The 22,806-nt window shown below is 53.7% G+C and overlaps 1 protein-coding gene across 2 annotated transcripts in view; it reads right to left on the bottom strand.

Annotated features, from left to right (window-relative positions):
• The window catches only part of SND1 (staphylococcal nuclease and tudor domain containing 1), a 477,167-nt gene that overhangs the window by 294,734 nt on the left and 159,627 nt on the right, over positions 1-22,806 (bottom strand). For both annotated transcript variants that reach the window (XM_039520222.1, XM_039520221.1), the window contains exon 11: positions 14,920-15,009. In XM_039520222.1, coding sequence (XP_039376156.1) covers positions 14,920-15,009 — 90 coding nt within the window. The remainder of the gene's footprint in view (positions 1-14,919; positions 15,010-22,806) is intronic.

The following is a 22,806-nucleotide window of genomic DNA, read 5'->3' as shown; positions in this document are numbered from 1 at the left end:
ACACGGGGATAATAGCACTGTCCTGCCTCACAGGCCAGCCACGGGGCTCTCTTTGCTGTGTAGACAGACCTTCTGCACCTCCGCTCCTCATCTGTACATGGGGATAATAGCACTGTCCTGCCTCACAGGCCAGCCACGGCGCTCTCTTTGCTGTGTAGACAGACCTTCTGCACCTCCGCTCCTCATCTGTACACGGGGATAATAGCACTGTCCTGCCTCACAGGCCAGCCACGGGGCTCTCTTTGCTGTGCAGACAGACCTTCTGCACCTCTGCTCCTCATCTGTACATGGGGATAATAGCACTGTCCTGCCTCACAGGCCAGCCACGGCGCTCTCTTTGCTGTGTAGACAGACCTTCTGCACCTCCGCTCCTCATCTGTACATGGGGATAATAGCACTGTCCTGCCTCACAGGCCAGCCACGGGGCTCTCTTTGCTGTGTAGACAGACCTTCTGCACCTCCGCTCCTCATCTGTACATGGGGATAATAGCACTGTCCTGCCTCACAGGCCAGCCACGGGGCTCTCTTTGCTGTGCAGACAGACCTTCTGCACCTCCGTTCCTCATCTGTACATGGGGATAATAGCACTGTCCTGCCTCACAGGGCTGCCAAGGGTACGTATGTTACAGATTGCGGGTGCTCGGATACTATGGGGAAGGAAGGCCTGGTAAGTATGACAGACATCTCATCTGTAATTACACAGCACACAGAGAAATAATTTCCCCTGCCAAGGAAATGCAGCCCCCTCTGAGACTAGACATGGCAGCTATTCGCACATCCACACAATAAATCTACCCGATTTCACCCAGTTAAGGTTTTACTCTGAGCCCATCACCACAGTATCCAAGTGCCTTCCACAGAAAATAAATAGCAATAGCAAAGATCCTACTGGACTTTACGGCATCTCAGGCACATCTCTCGCTTTGGAGGGAGACTCTGCTTGGGGTAGGGTTTTCAAGTTTGATTTTTTAGATTTTAATTTAATGGGGGGAGGGTTGAAGTGAAAGCAGTGGTTAGATCAGCACAGTAGTAACCAGCGTTACTACCCCCCACCCCCCCAGAGCAATGACTATTTCCAGTGCTCGGTGTAAAGATAGCCTGCACCCCCCACTGCAAAGAAAGGAAAGCCACCAGCACTTGTTAGCCAGCACCCCTGGCTGAGGCACACCCAGATGTTACTGTCAGCACAGAAACCCATCAGGATGCTGACTGATTGTCTGATCGTTTATCTGTTTTCCGAGACCCAGGAAATCTCTGGCTGCGTTGGAGGGCTGTCACAGCTCCCGATTGCATTGCAGCAGCACTCAGAACATGCTCTGTGCTTTCCAAAGCGACAGCGCAGCATTCCCTGTCCCTAAGAGCTTGTAATCTGCAGAGACGAAACAGGATGATGGCACAAAGGGATACAACAGATAAAACGACCAAAGGACTGGCATCCACGTCACGTCGATTCCATTTTTTAACAACAGTCCTCACCACAGGTCATCCACAGGATTTGAACCTACAACTTCAGCTCCACAGCTGCCCAGACCTCTACCACCAAAGCGAAAGGAAGAACTCCACTGGCTGGCAAGCAGTAGTAGGCTATCACCCGCTATGGCCCAGCCACTAGAGAGGAAGGTTGTAAGCTCCTGGAGCAGAGACTTATCAGTTTGTACAGCTGGCCCCTGGATCCAGGAAAGTGCAGAGAACTGTCAGGAGGTTCTGTGGTTCTGGTCAGAGAAAGGAGCCAGGAGGGCATGAGATGCGACCTGGATGGAGACCTGAGCTGCAGTAGCACCAGGGACAGGCTTGATCTACACTAGGAACTTACATCAGTATAACTACATCGCCCAAGTGTGTGGAAAATCCACAGCCCTGAGCGAGATGCTCTCCCGTCGGCACATATAGCATCTTCTCAAAGTGCTACAGTGCTGCCACGGCCCTGTAAATGTAGACAAGCCCACAGCGTTTAACTGGGTGAGCAGTGCAGTAAGGAGCCAATGAAGTGACGGAGAACAGGGTGGCATGGCTGGAAGACCAAGCGAGAGGGGATTCTGGCACATGCACTTCAGCGGGACTGGGGAAGGGCAAGGTTAGCATCAGACCAGTGGTGAATGGAAACGGGAAGCAAAGAGCAGGCCTTAAATTAGTGACCTGCCAGTCAGGAACAAGAAGGGCTGAATTATAGCACTGCTGTGGCTGAAAGAGCAATTGGACTCTAGTTACAGCATGGATGTGGGAAGAGGAGGAGGAAATGAAGATGACCGAGGTCACAGGAAGGAGGACGGTGTTAACATGATGGAGGAGGGGGCTGGGCGGGGAGGTCAGGAATTCAGCATGGGAAGCAGGTGACACCCAGAATGAAACGGATCCAGTGGACAACGCAGCGGGACACCGTAAGTTCACTTTACAGAGCAGCTTGTACATCATTTTAAAGAGCTTTAGTGCCAGCTAAGAGACTCTGGGGAAAAATAAATACCCCCCCGACATTACCACCACATTTCACCCGTAGGGCTGTAAAGAACTTTACAAGCGATCGTACACCAACACAAGAGTCGCTCCTCAGGCACACACGGAAACGCAGCCACCTCTGCGCTGGAAGCTGCAGCTTTGTAACAGCAAGCAGTGACACCATACAGAGATGTAGGGCAGACAGTGAAGAATCACATGACCAGAAGAAGCTGTAAGGGGGACTTAAGGTACCCACAGCATAATTACCCCACTGGGAACTCGGCCAGGACATCAGAATTAAACACCAATTCCACAGAACGAGTCACCTGAGCTTTAATCACGGCCCAGGGTCAGAGCTGTTTTCCAAGTCTAATTCCTGCAGCACAGCGCCCCCTAGTGCCATGCTAGTGCACTGGTTCAGCATGCACTTGGGAGAGGAGACAGCAACACCTATAGAATCAAGGTCACTTGGTGCAGTTTTCCTGGGAGGTCTCCCATCCAGCATTAACCCAACGTGGCTGCAAGGAAGCAGGAGAAAATGTCAACTCCTGCAAGCTCACCCTGCACGTGAGATCTGGCACACAAACTCCTCTGGGGTGAGAGCAATGCAAGGTAAGGAAATTCTCATCCCGAGCTGCAGAACCAGGCAGGCTCACTCAGAACTCGCAAGGAAGGAGTCTGCTGATGAAATATAGACGGTAATACCGAAAGCAGAGCCTGGCCTAATTATTCCTAATATTCTATTCATCAGTCTTGAATGGAATGATCACATTCATCTGGAGCTGCTGCCAGGACCCATCTCTCCTGGGCTGTGTCATGCTGGGAAGCGCTGCCAATTCCTTCCCAGCAACGTGCTGCTCAGAGCAGGAGCCAGCCCATTATCCAGCCTCACCCTAGGAGGGAAGGGCACATCAGCTATTGGATCAAGGTCACCTGTTGCAGTGTTTTCCTCCCTGCACTGGCACTAAGAGCCCAAGGCAGCTTTCCTGAGGTGGGATGTTACACAGAGCTGCCTGCCCCCTCCCCAAAACACCAAGGGCCTGCTCAGCCTGGCAAGGGGGAAGACTAAGCCAAGTGTCTGGATAAGCAGGGAGCATACGGATTATCCATACTGCATCGAGGTAACAGCTGCCACTCGCTGTGCTCAGCCCTGCTCCAGCACAGCCACCAGATGGGAGGCAGCTCAGAGGGACCAGGGGCTGAACAGGAACTAACTCCAGCTGGGCCAAGGCCTCGCCCCACACGCCCACAAGGGGCCCGAGAGCTCACAGCAACCTCCACCTTCCAGCAGGGCAGGGTCCCGCAAGGCCAGGGCTGCAGCAGGACACGGGGCCCACTCCAGCACCACCCCTTCGAGGAGCACGGCTCCAAACAGAGATGGGGAGGGAAATCAGAAGGACCCCCCCACAAATGAACTGAAGAGGGTCTGAGCCCTACTGGTCCAGAGAGAGACGGGGAACTAGCTTAACCTGCTCACGAACCCCACAGCCAGTCAGGGCCTTGGGGAAGCTCCCCCCCGCCCCAGCCCTTCTGGCCAGGGCAGGCCAGCGTGGGTGCCATTTCCAAAGGGAGACACGACAACAATCCCAGTCAGGGTCCACTTCCGCGAAACAGACAGGAGGGACAGAACGTGCCCAGCTCCAGAGACCAGCCCCTTCCAGTCCAGGGGCCCAGACGCTCACTCAGCCATCCCGCTCCTTTGGCAAGCGCACAGTACACCTCCGTTCCCTACCCCCTGCACCCTCAGAGGGGATCACTTCTACAGCACTGAGACGCAGCTACCTCTGGGGTGCCAGTGGAGCAGCACCACGCTACTGCCAGGGAGAGGAGGGAGGCATGAGGCACTTCGCGATCGCCAGGACTGGCCAGTCAGACTGTCCCATGGGAACTTCAGCCACAGGTTATGTAGCCCTGGTTTTACACAGCTCCTAGCACCAGGCTGGGATGCCAGAGTCAGCGCTGGCTTGGCACTTACAGCACTTCCTCCCAAAGCACTGACCTCAGTCCCTAGCACGCAAAGAGGCGCTCGCAGCAAAAGGCTCCAGACGCTGCCTCTGCAGTGGTGGCCAGTCACACATCCCCGGAGCTGCAGTAGCAGGGCTCAGCAGCTGGTGTGCTATGACTGCTGCTTATCACACGGATCTCAGCACCGCAGCGTGCCTGTCTGCCACATCCAGCTGCTGGCTCACCTTAGCCAGCCAAGGACTGTGTCCTGGTGATGCGCACAGAGCCCAGCCAAGCTGGGCCAGGGGCTTCCCGGGGCTAGCACAACAGCGACATGGACACAGCCTGGCAGGAAAGCCAGCTGTGCTAACCGCCCTCCCCTCTGGGGGTGGGACACACTCTCCCCAGTGACTGACCCCCTCAACTCCTGGCTGGTGAGATCCATGCAGGACTTTGGGAGCCTTCAGGGCATGAGAAAAGGCTGTGGTGTTCTTCTGTAACTGGTGTTCCTCACGTCCATTCACCTTCGGTGCGTGCTCACCACATGTACCAGTGCCGGAAATTTTTCCCTCAGCAGTATCCGTAGGGGACCGGCTCCGACGCCCCCTGGAGTGGTGGGCACATGCCGCGGTGCATAGGGAAGGCTGACACCACCTCGGGAAGGAAGGCTGGGTGGGGTCAGACTGGGAGTAGACCATTGCCAGCCATTGCTGCAGGAGTCGCATCCGGAGCCTGGCGTGACGCACCACATATATACACACTGCCATGTGACCTAGTGGGCAAAGGCAAACCCTGGCTGTGGTTGGGGAAACGCAGAGACTTCCGCAACGCGGTCCGTCAATGCCCTGAATCTCTCCAGTGGCAGGAACGCCCTGGCGCAGGTCGAGTCGAGCACCTCTCCTGATGAACTCTATCCTCTGTACCGGAACTAACATGGATTTTGTCGTCGCTTACAAACAGGCTGAGGTGACAGCAGGTGGCTAACAGCATCGTGACATCCCTTTGGACCTGGGACCTGGCGGCAACCCTCTTCAGTAGTTCCTGGTGCACTTCAGCATCATCCGGAGGAACCGGGGGAGGGGGCCCCGTTATAGCCTCATCTGGCAATGACAAGGAAGATGCCGGTGCCATGGGTCCTCCACAACCATTGGTGGCCCAGGGGCTTGCTCCCCTGCTCCCTCTTGGACCTGCTGGGTCCTCGTGCCCGAGGCTTCGTGCACCGGAGGCGGGCGGGAGAGAGGATCCCGACACCAAGTGGGCAGCCTGGGAGGGCTGGATGAACCCTCACGGGTTCCATGGGTGCCACAGGGCTGGTTTCAGTGCCGACAATGTAGCCCGTATCGCTGGTACCAGAGCTTGCCCCACCGCCAGGGAACCTCGCTTGGAACCACGGCTGGCTCCTGAGTGGTCACTCCCAGGCGACCAGGACAAAGAGGAACAGTGGCTCTGCCCCAACCAGTGCCAGTCACTCCGTCTGGAGTCTGATCTGGAGCAGGATCTTGGGGACCGGTGGCGCTTGACCCATCCGCAATGGCTTGGAGTCGATGATCTACGTCTGGCGCTTGACGAACAGTACCGGGATGAGGAGTGGGACCAGTAGTTGGAACAGGCCTGGTGCCAGGAAGTGCCCTTCCCCCCCCCACAGTGATGCCCTCCTAGGGGATCAGTAACAGTCCAAGGAATGGTAGAGTCCATCCCTCGACGGTCCCTGGAGCAGTACCATGGTCTTGGAGATACCGGGTGCCGGGACCAGTACTTTTGCTGAGGAGCGAGTGCCTACAAAGATCTGCGCCCGCTGGCCGGCGAGCTGCGCCTCTCTGCCCATGCCCAAGGTCCGAGGACCATACGGGGCTGCGCTGTGGCTGCCTTTTGTAGTCAGAGGCATGGCAGCTACGGGAGAGCTAGCGCTGGCAGAACGTCCTCCACGACGGGGAACGGTGCCGCTGAGCGGGGACTGGGACCAGTGAACCGCAGGAGCCGATGTGGGCGGCACCCGGAGGGACATGATCTCCTGCGCTGCCTCCAGGGCCTCCAGCGTGGACAGTACCCAGAGCTGGCAGAGGCCTCTGCCACTACCAAGGTGGCTGGCTGGTGGAGAACGGGCTGGGCTCCACCGCTCCTCCAGAGCTTGGGCCCGAGATCCTGACGGGGGTAAAGAGTTGCCCAACCTGGGACCTTGCTCTCACCCAGTCTTACCCTTTCCCTTGCAGGAGAGGCTGGAGACCGATCTTGCACCGTCTCCTTGGGCTTCTTGGTTGGAGCCATGGATCGGGACTGATGCCGGACAGTGGACGGTCCCTGTGGGGCGCTGCATACCAAGGTCATGGGGCTCGGTGCCGAGTTGGAGCATTGCTCCAGTGCTGGGGTGAGGGCTGCCTCCATAAGGAGCGCTCTTAAACGAATATCATGCTCCTTCTTAGTCCCTGGCTTGAAGGAGTTGCAAATTTTGCACTTTTCACTAATGTGCCCGGGCCTCTTGCAGCGATCACAGGGCTTAAAGTGTGGGAACCGGGTCATACCCCGTCCCAAGGCAAAGTCCCATTCGGGACCTACGAAGTCTCTAACTATAGCCAAGGGATTTACTAACACTAACAGAAAACTACACACACTATAATACAAGGATTAACGAGTTTGTATGAACGAGAAAGCAACAGCAGTAGCTGAAGCAGCAACAGTTCCAGCACCGTCACTAGCGGCAAGAAATAACTGAGGGTGGGGGAAGCCGGCAGCACCCTATGTACTGCGGCATGTTCGCGCCACTCCAGGGGGCACCGGAGCTGGTCCCCTACGGATACTGCTGAGGGAAAACTTCCAGCACAGGTGCATGTGGTGAGAGCACACACCTACACTGCATGGATATAACATAAGAACGGCCGTACCGGGTCAGACCAAAGGTCCATCTACCCCAGTATCCGTCTACCGACAGTGGCCAATGCCAGGTGCCCCAGAGGGAGTGAACCTAACAGGCAATGATCAAGTGATCTCTCTCCTGCCATCCATCTCCACCCTCTGACGAACAGAGGCTAGAGGCACCATTCCTTACCCAGCCTGGCTAATAGCCATTTATGGACTTAACCTCCATGAATTTATCCAGTTCTCTTTTAAATGCTGTTATAGTCCAGCCTTCACAACCTCCTCAGGCAAGGAGTTCCACAGGTTGACTGTGCGCTTGATATGAGTAAGCACTTGAAGAGAAGGCTGCACTTCACTGTGTGCGACTGAGCTCTCTCTCCTGCAGTGGGGAGAACCGCCCTGCCCTGCCACACCACACGGGGAGGATAAATACACTGAAGACAGAGAGATGCTCAGATACTACAGTGAGGGGGGCATAAATACTGAAGATAGAAATATTCAGCTAAGAGGCAGCTTGCTAGAAAATACTCTACATTAGCCCAATCATCATCAAGAGCATTATGATGCAACCCGAAGCAAAGAGGAGTGAGCAATCTAAATGCTGACCCACCTCGTTCCAGTTCATTTGGAAAGGAACCGCCTTCAAAAGCCACTAAATTCACTATCGGGGTTTGGGGGGTTTAATGAAGGAATCTGCGGCGAAGATTGATCCCGACAGCGAGCCGTGTGAAGGCAAGGACGAGCTGCCTCATCTAAGCCTGTCATTTTAAATCAAAACGCATTTCCAAGCTCTAGGGACTGTTTTGATCATTAACGTAGACGACTTTTTCATCGCTTAACTCAATCAAATTAATCTGAAGTGAAAAACGTGGAGCTGACAAAGGAAATATTTAGAAAGCAAACTATGCAGCATCAAAGGCAATTGGAAACAAGATTCCCAAGGCTACCTAAGTAGCAAAGCCGAGAGAGAAGACTGGAGAATGCGGCAATGAAATGCACGGCCCAGGAAATGTGTTACAACAAGGTTATGTGGGGGGACGGGGTATTAAAAACGGAGGCCGTTTTAACCTGCAACCAAATATCTATTTGCTTCGATTTATGTAGGCCACTGGCTTCTTAACAGCCACTTCGGGAGCGTGAAACACTGCCCTACTTACTCCTTCCTTGCTCCTTTCCTGCCGGGGGATTCTGAAACAAACAAATATTACTGAAGGGAGCTGGGCTTCCTCCCAGGCTGGTGGCTATTGGTTCCTCCCACTCTGACCCTGTAGCCACCTCCCCCAGAACACACCTGGCTCAGACACCGCGGATACAAGATCCAGCACCGCAGCTTTAATCCGGTCCCCGAGAGAGTTCAAAACAGCACAGAAATCAACCTTGTGCAACTCTGCAGAGGAGGGATTTGATGTGGGGGAGCAGCCACCACAGACCGAACGGGCAGATAGGTGGGAGCCGAGCGGCAATCGTGGGAGGCGGCAGAGCCTGCAGTAGCTATGGAGGAAGGGCCGCAGCATGAGAGGCTGCACTGAGGCCGAGCCCCAGGATGGGGATTGCTGTGCTACAGCCAGAGGCCAGCCTGGGCATGCCGCTGAACAGAAGGAAACCAGAACTGGGGGAAGAGACTCTGGTTCTGTGCTGAGCTAGGGCAGGTTACTGTGGGTTGGGCTCAAGGCAGAGGATTTAGACTCAGACTTTAAGGTCAGAAGTGACCATCATGATTATCTAGTCTGACCCATCTGGCACATCGCAGGCCACAGAACCTCACCCAGCCACTCCCATAACCTCTGGCTGAGTTACTGACGCCCTCAGAGCTTGAGTTAAAAAGACTTCAAGTTACAGAGAATCCACCATTTCCTCTAGTTCAAACACCAGCAAGTGACCTGGGGCACATGCTGCAGAGCAAGGTGAAACCCCGCACAGGGATCTGTGAAGGTGAGCTGCAGAGGTGAAAAGGTCTCGGCCTTTTATTAATATAGGAAGGAGGCCTCTCAGCAACTCTTCAAAAGGGTTTTGCTGCTCAATTTTAAATACAGGTCCAGCCAAGCCTGTTGTTCCTGACAAATATCCCTGGCCAACTGGAGAGTTGAACAACTGATGTCAGCACAAATAGCAAGGCAGTGAGACCTACGGGCGAAGGATTTCTATTCAGGCTGGTTAAAGATCTGGGCTGTGTTTCATGCCTGCCACACAGCTTGGGGGGGCTAAAGCCTCAAAGGTAGGAAAAGTGAAAAATCCACATCCAGGACTTGCAGGGTGGTTCCCGGTAAGACAAGCAAGAGACTTGCCATGACGGCTGTTTAGAAGGTGAACACGCAAAAAAGTGCATCTCTTTACAGGAGACTTCAGATACTGCCAAGAAAGCAGGAGGGGCTCAACACCAAGGAAGCATGGAGTGCCCCAATGGCTGAGCTCATGGAGCTGGGGAAGGTGGCACTGACGGTAATGGAAAAAGTTAACATCCCTGATGTGCCCAGGAAACTGACAGATGACAGTGACATGAGCTGCGACCAAAAGAGCTAACACAATCCTTGGATGCCTGAACAGGGGAATCTCGAGTAGGAGCAGAGAGGTTATTTTACCTCTGTATTTGCACACTGGTGTGACCGCTGCTGGGATCCTGTGCCCGGTTCTGGTGTCACAATTCAAGAAGGATGCTGAGAAATTGGAGAGGGGTCAGAGAAGAGCCACGAGAAGGACTTAAGGATTGGAAAACCTGCCTGAGCGTGACAAGTTTAAGGAGCTCAATCTATTCAGCTTAACAAAGAGAAGGTTCAGGGACGACTTGATCAGTCTAAGTAGCTACCTGGGGAACAAGTATTTGATCCTGGGCTCTCCAATCTAGCAGAGAAAGCTCTAACATGATCCAATGTCTGGAAGCTGGAGCCAGACAAATTCGGACTAGAGAAGATGTCAATTTTTTTTTGTTAAACAGTGAGCAATTAACTATGGGAACGATACACCAAGGATCGTGATGGATTCTCCATCACTGGCAATTTTTAAAATCAAGATTGGACGTTTTTCTAAAATCTGCTCTAGGAATTATTTGGGGAAATTCTCTGGCCTGTGTCATACAGGAGGTCAGACGAGATGATCACAATGGTCCCTTCTGGCCCCAGAATCTATACTTAGCTCATTGATTATTTATCCGGTACCCACCTACAAGACTTCATGACATTTAACATAGTTCTTTGCATGTTAAATTTGTAGAGTTCAAGAACAGAAGGGATGTTCCAATCTTCTCATCTGACCTGCATCACAGGGGCCAGAGAACCTCACCTCACCCAGGGATTTGACATTTCTAGGATTTTTTAATCAAGCCCATAGCTCTTGTGTGTGTGTGTGTGTGTGTGTGTGTGTGTGTGTGTGTGTGTGTGTGTGAGAGAGAGAGAGAGAGAGAGAGAGAGAGAGAGAGTCTTGATTTTAAGAAGGTACCACGTCCCTAGGTCAATTGATCCAAGAGTTAATAACTAGAAGAGACTTGATGTGCTAGTTAGTGAGGAGAAAATTGGTGTTCAGCTTCTGGAAGTTCCCTAAAGCCACGTGCCCAGAGAAGTACGTGAAGTTCCACCCTCCAGCAAGATGCACTTGACTAGGCCCCTGCATAACACAGCAAAGGGACATAGCAACTGTCATGTTCATGTCGCGTGTTTCGGTAGCTGAGCAGGAGGGATTTGTAAAGTTGCTTATCTATCAAACACAAACAACTGGAAAGAAGTGACCCTGGAAGCAAGGTGCACAGCGGCAGAGGAGAGGGAGTCTCAAAGGAGTGTTTCTGAAGGAACTGGGTATCGGGGTACATCCCTGGGCAGAGGAGATGGAGGAGGGGAAGGTGTCTAAACCAGGAAAGGGAGAAGGAAGACCAATGAGGATTACCAGCATCTCTGGCTTTGGAGCAGCCCTGAGACAGCTCTGCCTGTTAGTTAACCCCACAGGGAACAAGGAGACGGGGACATGTCCCTGCATTGAGACACAGATGGGGGAAAAGAGCTGTGGTCTGGGCATGAAACCTCCAGCATCAGCGAGAGGCATGCTTCCCACAGCTCACCCCTGCTGCAGGGGCCCTGAACTGCTCCCCTTCACTGCAATTCTGAGGGGACATCAGATCCGCCTGGAGGCAGAGAACGGATTCCGTGGGAAGCAGAAGCTCCCAGACTAAGTATTCTGATTTCTAATTACAAGAGAGCACTTATTACAAATAGCCTTAGGTGTCCCGACATAAACTACAATCTAGCCCACCGTACAAAGAGCTGTTACCATTGGCTGCCGAGGCATTTCAACCCATTACAGATTTGTACATTCTCAATGCCGCAGCCCTACTGGGGAGCTCCTGCCACCAGACGCAGCAACAAACGTCTCAGCAAACCCACATCCCGCACAATAACGTTCACACATAAATCCGCTCCCCAGTGCCAAGCCCACCTCCAGTCTAAGCTCTGCTCAATACTGGTAACCAGCCCCTTAAAGATGCACAGTTATTCTGAAGACTCACACCAACAGTCAGCTCAGATCAGGGTCCTATTAATTTCAACCCAGGATACAGAAGGACAGAGCCAGCTAGGAGCAAGGACAGAGACGTTCTACCAGGAGCAAACTTTGGAACAGCCAAATTCAGGAGCAAGCTCTAGCAGAAAGTTTGCTGAGATTAAGGGGAATCCTTCATCTTGTCTGAGGGCCCCCCGGCACCCACACAATCTACTCACTCCAAGATGAGCATGTAACATTCACACCCCTCTCGCACAAGGAGCTGCTCCCAGGGACACACCCACTGGCACACACAATGTTCGCACTAACGCACTATGCATTCTGCTCACGAGCCACATGGTGCAGAGGGATCAGAAAGACAAGCCTTCATGGCTTCCCCATAGCCATTAGAGGCCATGCAGGAATGGCACACACCTGTATGGAGCTAAACACGGGTTCTTACGGCTCTGGTTGACCTAGCCGGAAGAGAAAACGGAGCTATTACCAGCAGTAAGTCTACCACGAGCATGACTAATTCAAGAGCAACTTGGGCCAGGACTGATCTCAGGGGGGACACTACCCCCACCACCACCTTGCAGTCCAGCTGCATGACATGATCCATGGAAATGGTGCAAGAACGCATCCATCCAATGCTACCTTGAAGGCGCGAGGAGGATGCGTTTTGGCTGGCATCATCTAATCAGATGCAGCCCAGCCTTTCAAAGAGTGCATCCTGCAACCAGAGCTCCAGACCGACAGAGCCACAGACTTCCAGCCTCGTGTTTCAGAGCTGCAGCCCTTAACCTCACACACAAGGAACAAAACACTGCCAGACCTGCTTCCAAAACAAACCCCAGGCTCCACTCGATGAGGGATTGAGGTGCTTTTAAGCACGTAATTAAGACGGCTTCAGTATATCGTGAGCTGCCTAAGTGCCATATTTTCATGTAAATACTTCTCGGAAGAACCTGCATTTGCCTAAATTAAAAATAAGCACACTTGTTGCTAATGAGCTCTGTGGAGACAGCAGCCCAGCCAGGGTCTCCAGCACACTCTGTCATGGGTGTAACAAGAGGATACTGGAATAGGAAACAGGCTGCTCTGAGGGAGAGGCCTCCACCCTCACAGAGACACCTGTCTGGGGATCACTCTTAAAGCAGGCATTAAAGCGGCGGAGCCCCAGGGCCCACACTGGAGTGTTATTGACATATTATTAAAATGCTTTGGAGCCCAATTAACTGCGCTTGGTATTTATCGTCATTCCACCTGCCCTGAAACGGGAGCTGCAGGCACTCAGAGAAATGGATTCAAAGGGTTTTGCCTGCTTTCATCATCGCTTCTCTACATGCCCGGCACCTTGGCTGGAGCTCTGCCTAGCAAAAGGACAATTTCTTCCAGCGACACCTTCTCCCCGAAAAACCCCCTTGTGCAGGGTTATTCTAGCTGTTCTGACGCCAGGGAAAGAACCCCACTGTGCTGCATCAAGGGGAGACTGTCTCTACACACCAGCCCGTACAGCCTGCCTGTCTTCCTTCACTCGGTACAGCATCAAACAGTCAGCACCCTGATGACAGTGGGAACTTGGCCACGGACAGATAATCTTGCTAGACAATTCCCTTTAACACCCTATCACCACCCCTTTCCAAATGCCAGTTACTGGATGAAACCTCCTTTTAGGCTCACATTGGCCCAGAGATCTGGGGTCTTTAGGTCAAATTCCCTACAGCCATTTCCTGAAGGAGACAAGCGACAGACTTTTCGCCACTTAAAAAAACCCTGCAAGTCTTTTTAATATATAAACAAGTCTCTGAAATGGAAAGATGCAATTAGGCATGGAAATAGTCCTCAATGAGCAGCAATGAGCTGCCTTACTATGGAGGAAATTGATTTATTTGACCATTTTATGTGCATTTGAAAATTGCATCCTGAGCATGTGCATCGGTAGTAAAGTGCATATTATACTCTTCATTCCCCAGAATGGCTCTAAACCAGCACAGAAAAACAGGCCAGGAAAACAAGGAACTAGAGAGGGATGGAAATAAGGACATTACCTGGTACCGTAGAAACAGTACGCACAAACGTAACTGAGGACTGGATCCTACCACCACGCGGGGACAGAGGTAAGGTGGAGATATTCAATGTTTGCACTGTGGTGGCTCAGAGCCCCCACATGAGATCAGGCCCCCACTGCGCTAGGTGCTGTACACACACAGTAAGAAACAGTCCCTGCCCTGCAGACTATCAGCTAAACAGGCAACACAGAGAAGGGAGGAAAAACAGAAGCACTGAGAGAACTGACTTTCCGAAGGTCAGGCAGCAGGTCAGTGGCAGGGCTGAAAATAGAACCAGTATCTCTAGGCTGAATGCTGAATCATGTAACATTAACACTGTATGCATCTTGTCATAGCAAGCCAGGATAGCTTCCACCTTCCCAGCCACATTCAGTCACTGGGGTGTAGAGCCACATATGCTCCGGTGACATGGAAAGGACGTGCCCTGGGACTGTAGCCCAGACCTCTCAATGTTCACTGCAGCAGATGGTTGAAAGCGAAACTCGAAGGACAGAGGAACATACTGCACAGCATGCAGCCAGCTACACAGGAACAAGAGGCTAGTTCTTCACCTGTGCGTTTTAAAGAACCTTAGAGCTCAAAGGGAGCTTGCTTGCTTCTGTTTAGCATTGGGGCCATTTCTTTGGCAAGAAGCCCTCTTCCCACCCCTAAAACAAAGGACAGCACGACTGTATCTCTCGCCAGCACCTTCTACTCCCAAGCGCCTACGGGGCTGGGATTCTTCACCATCCCCTAAGCACGTGCAGCCGTGTCTGGAATGGGAAAGCACCAACAGCGGGCGCGCCAGACAGCTGGAGGAACAGGAATTCTATTCTGCTCCCTAAACTTCTCCTGGGACACACTCGGAACAAGGGGAGGATAAAGCTGCTGTGAAATTGAACAGCCGCCAAAGGGTGGGTTCCCCTCTCGTTCCCAGGAACAGCAGCTCCCGCAGCACAGCGCCCCCCACACACACACCCCTCACGGAGGCATCAACTTTGCACAATGTAATGGAGAGCGCTACCCAACGTATTTTCAGCACTTCTTCTAGTAGCAACTGGGTTTTCCTTGGTCTAAGTCTGCTCGGCCCATGAGGTCCCACGAGATGGCAGCTCTCGCCAGCTGGTCTGCAGGTTCCTCCAACAAGCAATTTCTAAATCCTGATCCAGTTTCTTACCTTCTTTCCGATGAGCTTCTTCCGCAGGAACTCCCGGGCCTCAAACATGTATGGAATGTCATAGAGTGGGCGCAGCTTCCGGTTCTTGTCCTGCAATGAAGAGGAAAACCCAAATAAGCTTGGTAGCAGCCAAAAGTGAAGGTGCAGCCAGCCAGCCAGCGCACTGCACAGGAGGCCCTGAGCAGCAGAAGGGACTGCACTCAGGCAGCAGCACAGAAAACAGGGGAGAGGCTGTCCCCTTGGGCTCTAGCTATTTGATCCTGGATCATAAAGGCTTGACTACACAGTGAATTTGACCAGAATAGCAACTGAGCAAGCACTACTCCAGAATAAGCTCCCCATGTGGACACGCGATTCTGGAATAATTACTGCACTTCCAAAGTGGAGCAATTATGGAATAAAGTGATGGTATTCCAGAGCAGAGTGTGTCTACATAGGGAGCTATTCTGAGCAATTTTATCAAGTAGACAAGCCCCAAGAAGCAGATTTGAAGGATAAAAATTTACCCTCATCCTCTCTTCACCCCTCCAGCCAGCATAGGACTGTCCCCAGCAGCACTTCTTCCAGTTTAGCCTTAAAGTTTCCCACGCAACAGAGACACCTCCCGCACCCACCAAGAGACTGCTCCTCAGCCTGGCCTATCTTGTTATCAGGAGGTTATTCTTGATACTCAGCCTCCGTTTGCCTTTACTCAGTTTTGTCCAATTCCGCCTAATTCCAGCCCCTCTTGCCCGGGGGGCTTACCCCTGCAGATCACATGACCAGCCGCACCCTTCGATCATTGCTTAGCCAGGTTGGTGGCTGGCAGCTTCCTCATTAACAGATCTTCTCCCACAGAGACACGAGCCTCCCATTTCACACACACAGATACAGTGCCCATGCAGGGTCTTGGAGTGTTGACCAGCAAAGAGGCACTTCCGCGTGGATGCACAGCGCAAGAGGCTGGAACAGGAATGAACGGCGATGCACTGTGGCACCATCTGAAGCCCCCTGCCCACCAAAGCCCCATCAGTCCTGGCAGCTAAGCAGGGGTCACCCTTCAGCCTCTACCCGCATCAGACTCAGATTCCAGCACTAGCAGCCACAGAGCTCCTTGCCTTTTGGAGCAGCCTCTCAACGGAACGGCAGGTTCGACTGGTTTCTCAGGAGAACTCAACAGCAGCTCAGCGATTAAAAGGGTGGGGGGCTCAGTTTTATCGCAGGAACCCACTGAATCGTGCACATTTTCACACTCATCTGCAAGGCTGGAGCCCACTGCATCCAGGCTTTACAGCCCGGCACGTCTCAGCTCCAGATTACACAGCACCGCGAGCATTTCCTACAGGAGGGGGACGGAATCAGAAGGCCTCTCATTAAGAAGCCTTTTCACACAGCACCTTCGTTCCCACCCATACTGTTTTCACCTCCCCACCAAAACACTAAAAAGGGCTCCTTAATTAAGGTAACCTGGCAAGCTCAGCGCACGTCCTCCGCTCACACAGGCTCTGGTGGAAAAGTTGCTCGTTAGGCAAGCTCATTATCGGCTAGTGATTAATAGCACTCCTGGGATGCGACACCAATGAAAAGGAATCGCAGGGCATCTCGCTGCATACCAGTTACCGCTGTCTACCAGCTGCTTAAGGCATCTTGTGGTTATAAAGACCCTTCAAAGAGCAAGAGGAAAAAAAGTTTCCAGCAGAAATAGCTGCCATGCAGTCAGAGCGGGCGCGGGGGGTGGGGACACAAAACGGAGTTTTAATAAGGGGAAAGCTAGAAATATGAATGCAAATGCATCGGCAAGGCTAGTAAGCAGTGAATGGCTGGGAAGCACTATTAACGCCCCCTTGCAATTGGACCTGGAGAAGTCCAGGGAGTGAATGAAAGTACATCAACTTTCTTAAATCTTTGCTGTGAGCACTACTCCCACAAACTCATCTCAGCTCCCAGTGGGCAAAACCTCCACTGGCAGAACCCCACCAACATCAAGTCATGAAGCGGGGGTCAGGGAGAGTGCACAGCCCTCAGTTCTAGAGGGGGTCTGCCCCCTCGACCCACAGCTTAAAGCCAGCTGGTGGGGATGTTTGCATTGGAACTGGCCACACCAGTCACCTTAAGGCCAGAAGGGACCATTATGATCATCTAGTCAGAGGAAGAGGGGTCCAGTCTCTGCTCCACCCCAGACTTCCTGGGACCCGTCAGGAAAGTCACTGTGTGCCCCGAGCCTCAGTGACCACGTGGAAAGCGGGGTAAGAGCACGGCCCTACCTCGCAGGGATAAATACAGGACAGAGTGTGAAGCGCTCAGATACGACAGCGATGGGACAGACAACCTGACAGGCCACGGAGACCTCGGTCCGCCATGCTGCTCACTACCGTCTCCTTGTACTCCCGTCTGTATCTATCCATTGCCTCTCATCTCAGGTGGCCTGTGAGCTCTGTGGGGCAGGGGCTGTCTGTCCTCAGCCCCTAGCACAATGGGGTCCTGCCCATGACTGGGGCGCTGAGGTGCTATGGTAATAGCAATAAAAATAAAGCTTTCCTGATCTACCTAGCACAGGCTAAAGAATCGCACCCAGGGATTCCTGCAGGAGGCAGGATTACTGGGGGTTCAAGACCAGAGCTGTGTATAGGAGGGCCCAATACTACCCACAAGCAACAGAATCACCTAGAAACATTAATGGGTAAACCAGCAGTTCTCAAACTTGATCACTTCCTGTTAGGTTCACTCCCTCTGGGGCACCTGGCACTGGCCACTGTCGGCAGACAGGATACTGGGCTGGATGGACCTTTGGTCTGACCCGGTACAGCCATTCTTATGGGGGTCAGCACAAGCTCCACCCTGACCCAGGGCGACAGGGCTCATGCTGCTGCCCCATGTCCCCCCCACATGGGGCGACAGGGCTCAGGCTCTCCCCCCGACATGTCACGTGGCAGCTCTGTTGTCGGGGGGGTTGTGGTGCAATTCAGTTTGAGAACCCCTGGGGTAAACCAATGCAGCTCCCTATTACAGCCATTAGAGCTCCTTAGTTTCAGTCTGCTCAGGACTTGATCCCTGCTTGCAGGCTTCCTCTTACACTCAGAATTGTGACTACTTTGCATCAGAAACTTGTTTAAGACAATGTAAGCGAATGGGTGCCGTTTGGGAGGCTGGAGCCCGCTCACTGCTCCCAGCCCACGGCTTGGAGTTACAGCAAACCTCCAACTCGCTGGAAAAGAACTATTACACCGTCTATTTCATCCTAGAACATACAACTCAGACGCAGGCCCCTGACCTCCCTAAGTCTGCAATCTACAGCGGATGCTGGCTCATTAACAAGGATTTTCTGTTGCAGCCCAAGGAATTGACATTAAACACCAGAGAATGTCTCACCCAACAGAAGACGTAACCCCAAGAGCAAAATCTTTAGGATCTGAGCCGCTCAACGGCTGGCTCAACAACTGCTTGGCACCTGCTGAGGAAAATCAAATGCACGGACAGAAACAGGCCAAAGTAGAAACAGAGGCAGAGGTTGAAACAAGCGTCAAGGAAATGAGGAGTTACTTGGTTGATCCAGTTGTGCACACAGCTCACCTGTAAGACTGTGCAATCACCCCGCTCCTCCCATTGCTGTTGCCTGCCACCCTCACTTGTGTCTCTGGGTTCCAGCCCCCAGCGTCACACTCGCGGCAGGTAAGGCAGCGTCCTGGGCTCTGGAATTCATGGAGCGATATTGCTCCCTATGACAATGATAACAGGCGCTACAGGAGTGAGTTTAATACATACTATCTAGGAACGAAGGGCAGAGACTGGGTGGTCACTTGTAACCAATGCAGGCTGGGAACAGTCTCTAGCAGCTGCAAATCAGAGCTCTTGGGTTTTATTCCTAACTCCACCATACCCTTGGACCAGTCACCCCTCTCACTGGGTCCCCAGAGCCCAAATCTGTTTCCCTTGAAGTCTCAGTACAAGACTTACCCGCGCTCCTAGGCTCTCTTTGGGGAAAGGTGGGAGGGAAGGAGGATGAGTGGATGGCACAGTGTAGGCAGAGCCTCAGTTTCTGGGGGGGCGGGGGGACCATAAGGGGGAATCTAGAAGGGTTTTTGTCAGTGAGCACTGGTCCAGTTTGCCATCATGGGGTTTTATTGCTCCAGACTGTATGCAGGCCCAGGCCATGGGATGGGCACATTGCAGCACGTCTAACTACAGCGCTGGACTAGCCCATCTCGGCGCTCTGGGGCCCAACAGGCACTGGCTGGGCTGCAGCGGGGGGTTTCAGCATTTACGCCTCAAGCTGCAGGGTCCGAGTAGGAGCTCCAGTGTGGGACAGGCATCTCTGGGTCCTCACATGGGCCAGTGCTCAGAGCAGCAGCAAACTGCCGGAACATCAGCCATGTCCAGCCCTTAGCTGGGGGGGGGAGGATCGGACCCCAGAATTAAAGAAGTCTTATGTGATTCCAGCCACCAGAAGCAGCCTGGTAATGGGGTAACTCCAGAAGAGTCCGCACCCCCTTAATCAGCTGTGGTTTGCCAACCCTAATTCTGAGCACAAGACTGGTGCAAACTGCAGGCATCCTCACTCTGCACACGGGCCCTCTGCTCTTCTGGGCAATGCTCCCACCCTCTGCCCAGAGATGCCAGCACAGAGGGGGTGGGTGCTGCTGGGGGGAGGAGGGGGCGCACTGGCTGAGGGACAGATGTCCATGCCAAGGCACATCAAGCTCAACAACTTTTTGTTTATGAAGCTACTTTCAGAGGCAGACTGGGACTTTATTTTACATTAAGGTCTTACAGTAAAAACCACACTGATGTTTACAAATAGGGACACTTCATAACCCCCAGCAACCCACGACTGTGATCTACTGTGACCCAGATTCAATTGTTCTATTGTTCTGCCCCTGAAGTACAAGCTCCTACGTGAGAAGACTCTCACTTCACTCATCCTGCCAGGACAGGTCTGTTAAGGTGGATTGGCACCCGCGTGCCCCTGGAACCCAAGCTACTCCCTGTCTCCCCCTCTGCTAGGGGAGCAAGCTGCTGCTCCTTGCCCACGCCTCCCAATGTCACCAGCTCTGAGCAAATACAAGCTGCAGCCTTCTCACCGCGACCCAGTGCCAAGAGCTTCCCCCAGAGCTAAAGGCAACATATTGCAGGAACAAGGCTCCCTCTGGCTGGCTTCCAGTCCCTTCCAGGCTTGGAACATGTTCCGCAGGCTGCTCGGCCATGCTGCATGGCAACCCCTAGGTAAGCATGCTATAGAACATGGCCAGGGCGGCAGACCTCAGCCCCCCGACAACACGCTGCTACTGCCTTCCCCCGACAGACACCGTCACTTGGGCATGGGGCTGCCCAGGCTTTCGACGGGTGTCTAGCGCCACCCTCAGGTCAGCAGCCCCACCAGGAATTCGGGGCTGTAACCCAGGGGTCGGCAGCCTTTCAGCAGTGCTGTGCCGAGTCTTCATTGAGTCACTCTGATTGAAGGTTTCACGTGCCGGTCATACATTGTAACCTTTTTTAGAAGGTCTCCATCTATGAGTCTATATATTATATAACTAAACTAGTGTTGTATTGTAAAATAAACAAGGTTTTCAAAATGTTTAAGAAGCTTCGTTTAAAATGAAATTTTAAAAAATGTTGATCTTACGCTGCCGGCCCGCTCAGCTCGCTGCTGGTCTGGGGTTCTGTTCACCTAGACCAGCAGCAGGCTGCGCGGGGCCGGGGGCCGGGACCCCAGCGGGCTGCGCGGGGCCGGGGGCCGGGACCCCAGCGGGCTGCGCGGGGCCGGGGGCCGGGACCCCAGCGGGCTGCGCGGGACCAGGACCCAGAGGGCTGGGGGCAGAGGGCGGAGGTGTCGGGGCAGAGGGGGGCTGGGTATGGGTGGGGGTGCCAGAGTCAGGGCTAGGGTTGGGGGGGGGTGAAGGAGTCAAGCAGAGGGCTGGGTGTGTATGAGGGAGGTACAGGGCTCAGGGCAGGGGCCTGGGGTGTGTGTGGGGCTCAGGGCAGAGGGCATGGTGTGTGGGAGGGGGGTCAGGGGAGATGGCCGGGTGACTGCCCCCCTAAGAACTCCCAACCCCGCTGCTCCTTGTCTCCTGACTACCCCCTCCTGGGACCCCACCCCCTATCTAAGCCTCCCTATTCCTTGTCCCCGGACTGGACTCTACCCCCTACCTGTCCCCTGACTGCCCCGACCTTATCCACACACCCATCCCCAGCCAGACCCCCGGGACTCCCATGCCTATCCAACCACTCCACACCCCGACAGGACCCTCAGAACTCCCGACCCATTCAACCCCCGCCACTCCGTGCCTGCCCCAACCCCTCTCCACACTCCTGACAGGACCCCCAGAACTCCTAACTCATACAACCTCCCCAGCTCCTTGTCCCCTGACCACCCCCTCCAGAGACCCCCCCCCCCGCAACTGCCCCTCCCTGAACCCTCCTTGCTCCCGGTCCTGACTGCCCTGATCTCTATCCACCCCCTGCCCCCTCACAAACCCTGGGACTCCCATGCCCCATCCAACCCCCCCTGCTCCTTGACTGCCCCCTCCAGCGACCCCCGCCCCTAGCCACACCCCCAACCGGGATCCCAGCCACACACCCCCATCCAACCCATCCCGATCCCTGTCCCCTGACTGCCCCCAGCCCTGGGCCCCTTACCATGAGGCTCCATGCAGAGCCAGACACGCTGCTCCGTGGGAGCACACAGTCCCACCACGCAGAGCGCTGTGCGTGCGTCAGCAGAGCTCCGGTTGAGCATGGAGCATGTCTGCCTCCCCACGGAGCCAAACATGGCCCTGCGGGAGCACGCAGGACGGCATGGCTCCAGGGGAGGGGGGAGCGTTTCTGCCTCCGTGCGGAGCCAAACGCTGCCCCGCAGGAGCGCGCGGTCCCAACCCCCAGAGCGCTGCACGCAGCAGCAGGGCTCCGGGGCAGGGGCCGGCAGCTTGCTGCGCTCGGCCCGGTGCTCCAGCCCGGGAGCGCGGACCCCACGGCTTGCCGTGCTGGAAGAGAGGGGCCATTTGCCCACCCCTGTGCACGGCTATGCTTCTGCTCCCTGGCCCCGCGGGGGGAGCAGAGGGCAGAGGGGAGCGGGCCAGGCAGGGCAGGGTTTTTAATGGCATGCTGGAGTCCCGGCACGCTCCAGCGTGCCATTAAAAATTGGCTCGCGTGCTGTCTTTGGCACGCGTCCCATAGGTTGCTGACCCCTGCTGTAACAGGGGAGACAGGCCCCTCCTAACTTCAGTACCAGGCAAACTGGTTGAAACTTAACAGAATTATCAGGCAGAGAGATGAACACAATTTGATGGGGAAGAGTCAACAGCTTTTGAAAAAGGAAATGCCTCACCAATCTATTAGAATTCCTTAAGGGGGGAGGGGGGGTCAACAAACATGTGGACAAGGGTGACCCAGTGGACAGAGTGTACTTGGACTTTCAGAAAGCCTTTGGCAAGGTCCCACATGGAAGGCCCTTAAGCAAAGTAAGCAGTCACGGGATAAGAGGGCAGGTCCTCTCATGGATCAGTAACTGGTTACAAGATAGGAAACAGTAGGAATAAATGCTGTTTTCACAGTGGAGAGAGGTAAATAGTCAGGTCCCCCAAGGATCTGTAGTTGGACCATTACTGTTCAACGTATTCATAAATGATCTGGGAAAGGGGTGAACGGTGAGGTGGCAAAGTTTGCACAGGATACAAAATTATTCAAGATAGTTAAATCCAAAGCTGACTGCAAAGAGTTCCCAAGGGATCTCGCTAAAATGGGTGACTGGGCAACAAAATGGCAGATGTAATTCAATGTTGATAAATGCAAAGTAATGCATATTGGAAAACAATCCCAACTATACAAAACCCATCACTTTGTATAAATTAGCTCTTACCACTCCAGAAAGATTTTGGAGTCCTCATGGCTAGTTCTCTGAAAACATCCACTCAA

The sequence above is a fragment of the Mauremys reevesii genome, linkage group 1, assembly GCF_016161935.1.
Source record: "Mauremys reevesii isolate NIE-2019 linkage group 1, ASM1616193v1, whole genome shotgun sequence".
Taxonomy (NCBI): Eukaryota; Metazoa; Chordata; order Testudines; family Geoemydidae; genus Mauremys; species Mauremys reevesii.
Note: the sequence above shows the minus strand (reverse complement) of the source record. Positions and strands in the feature narration are given on the sequence as shown.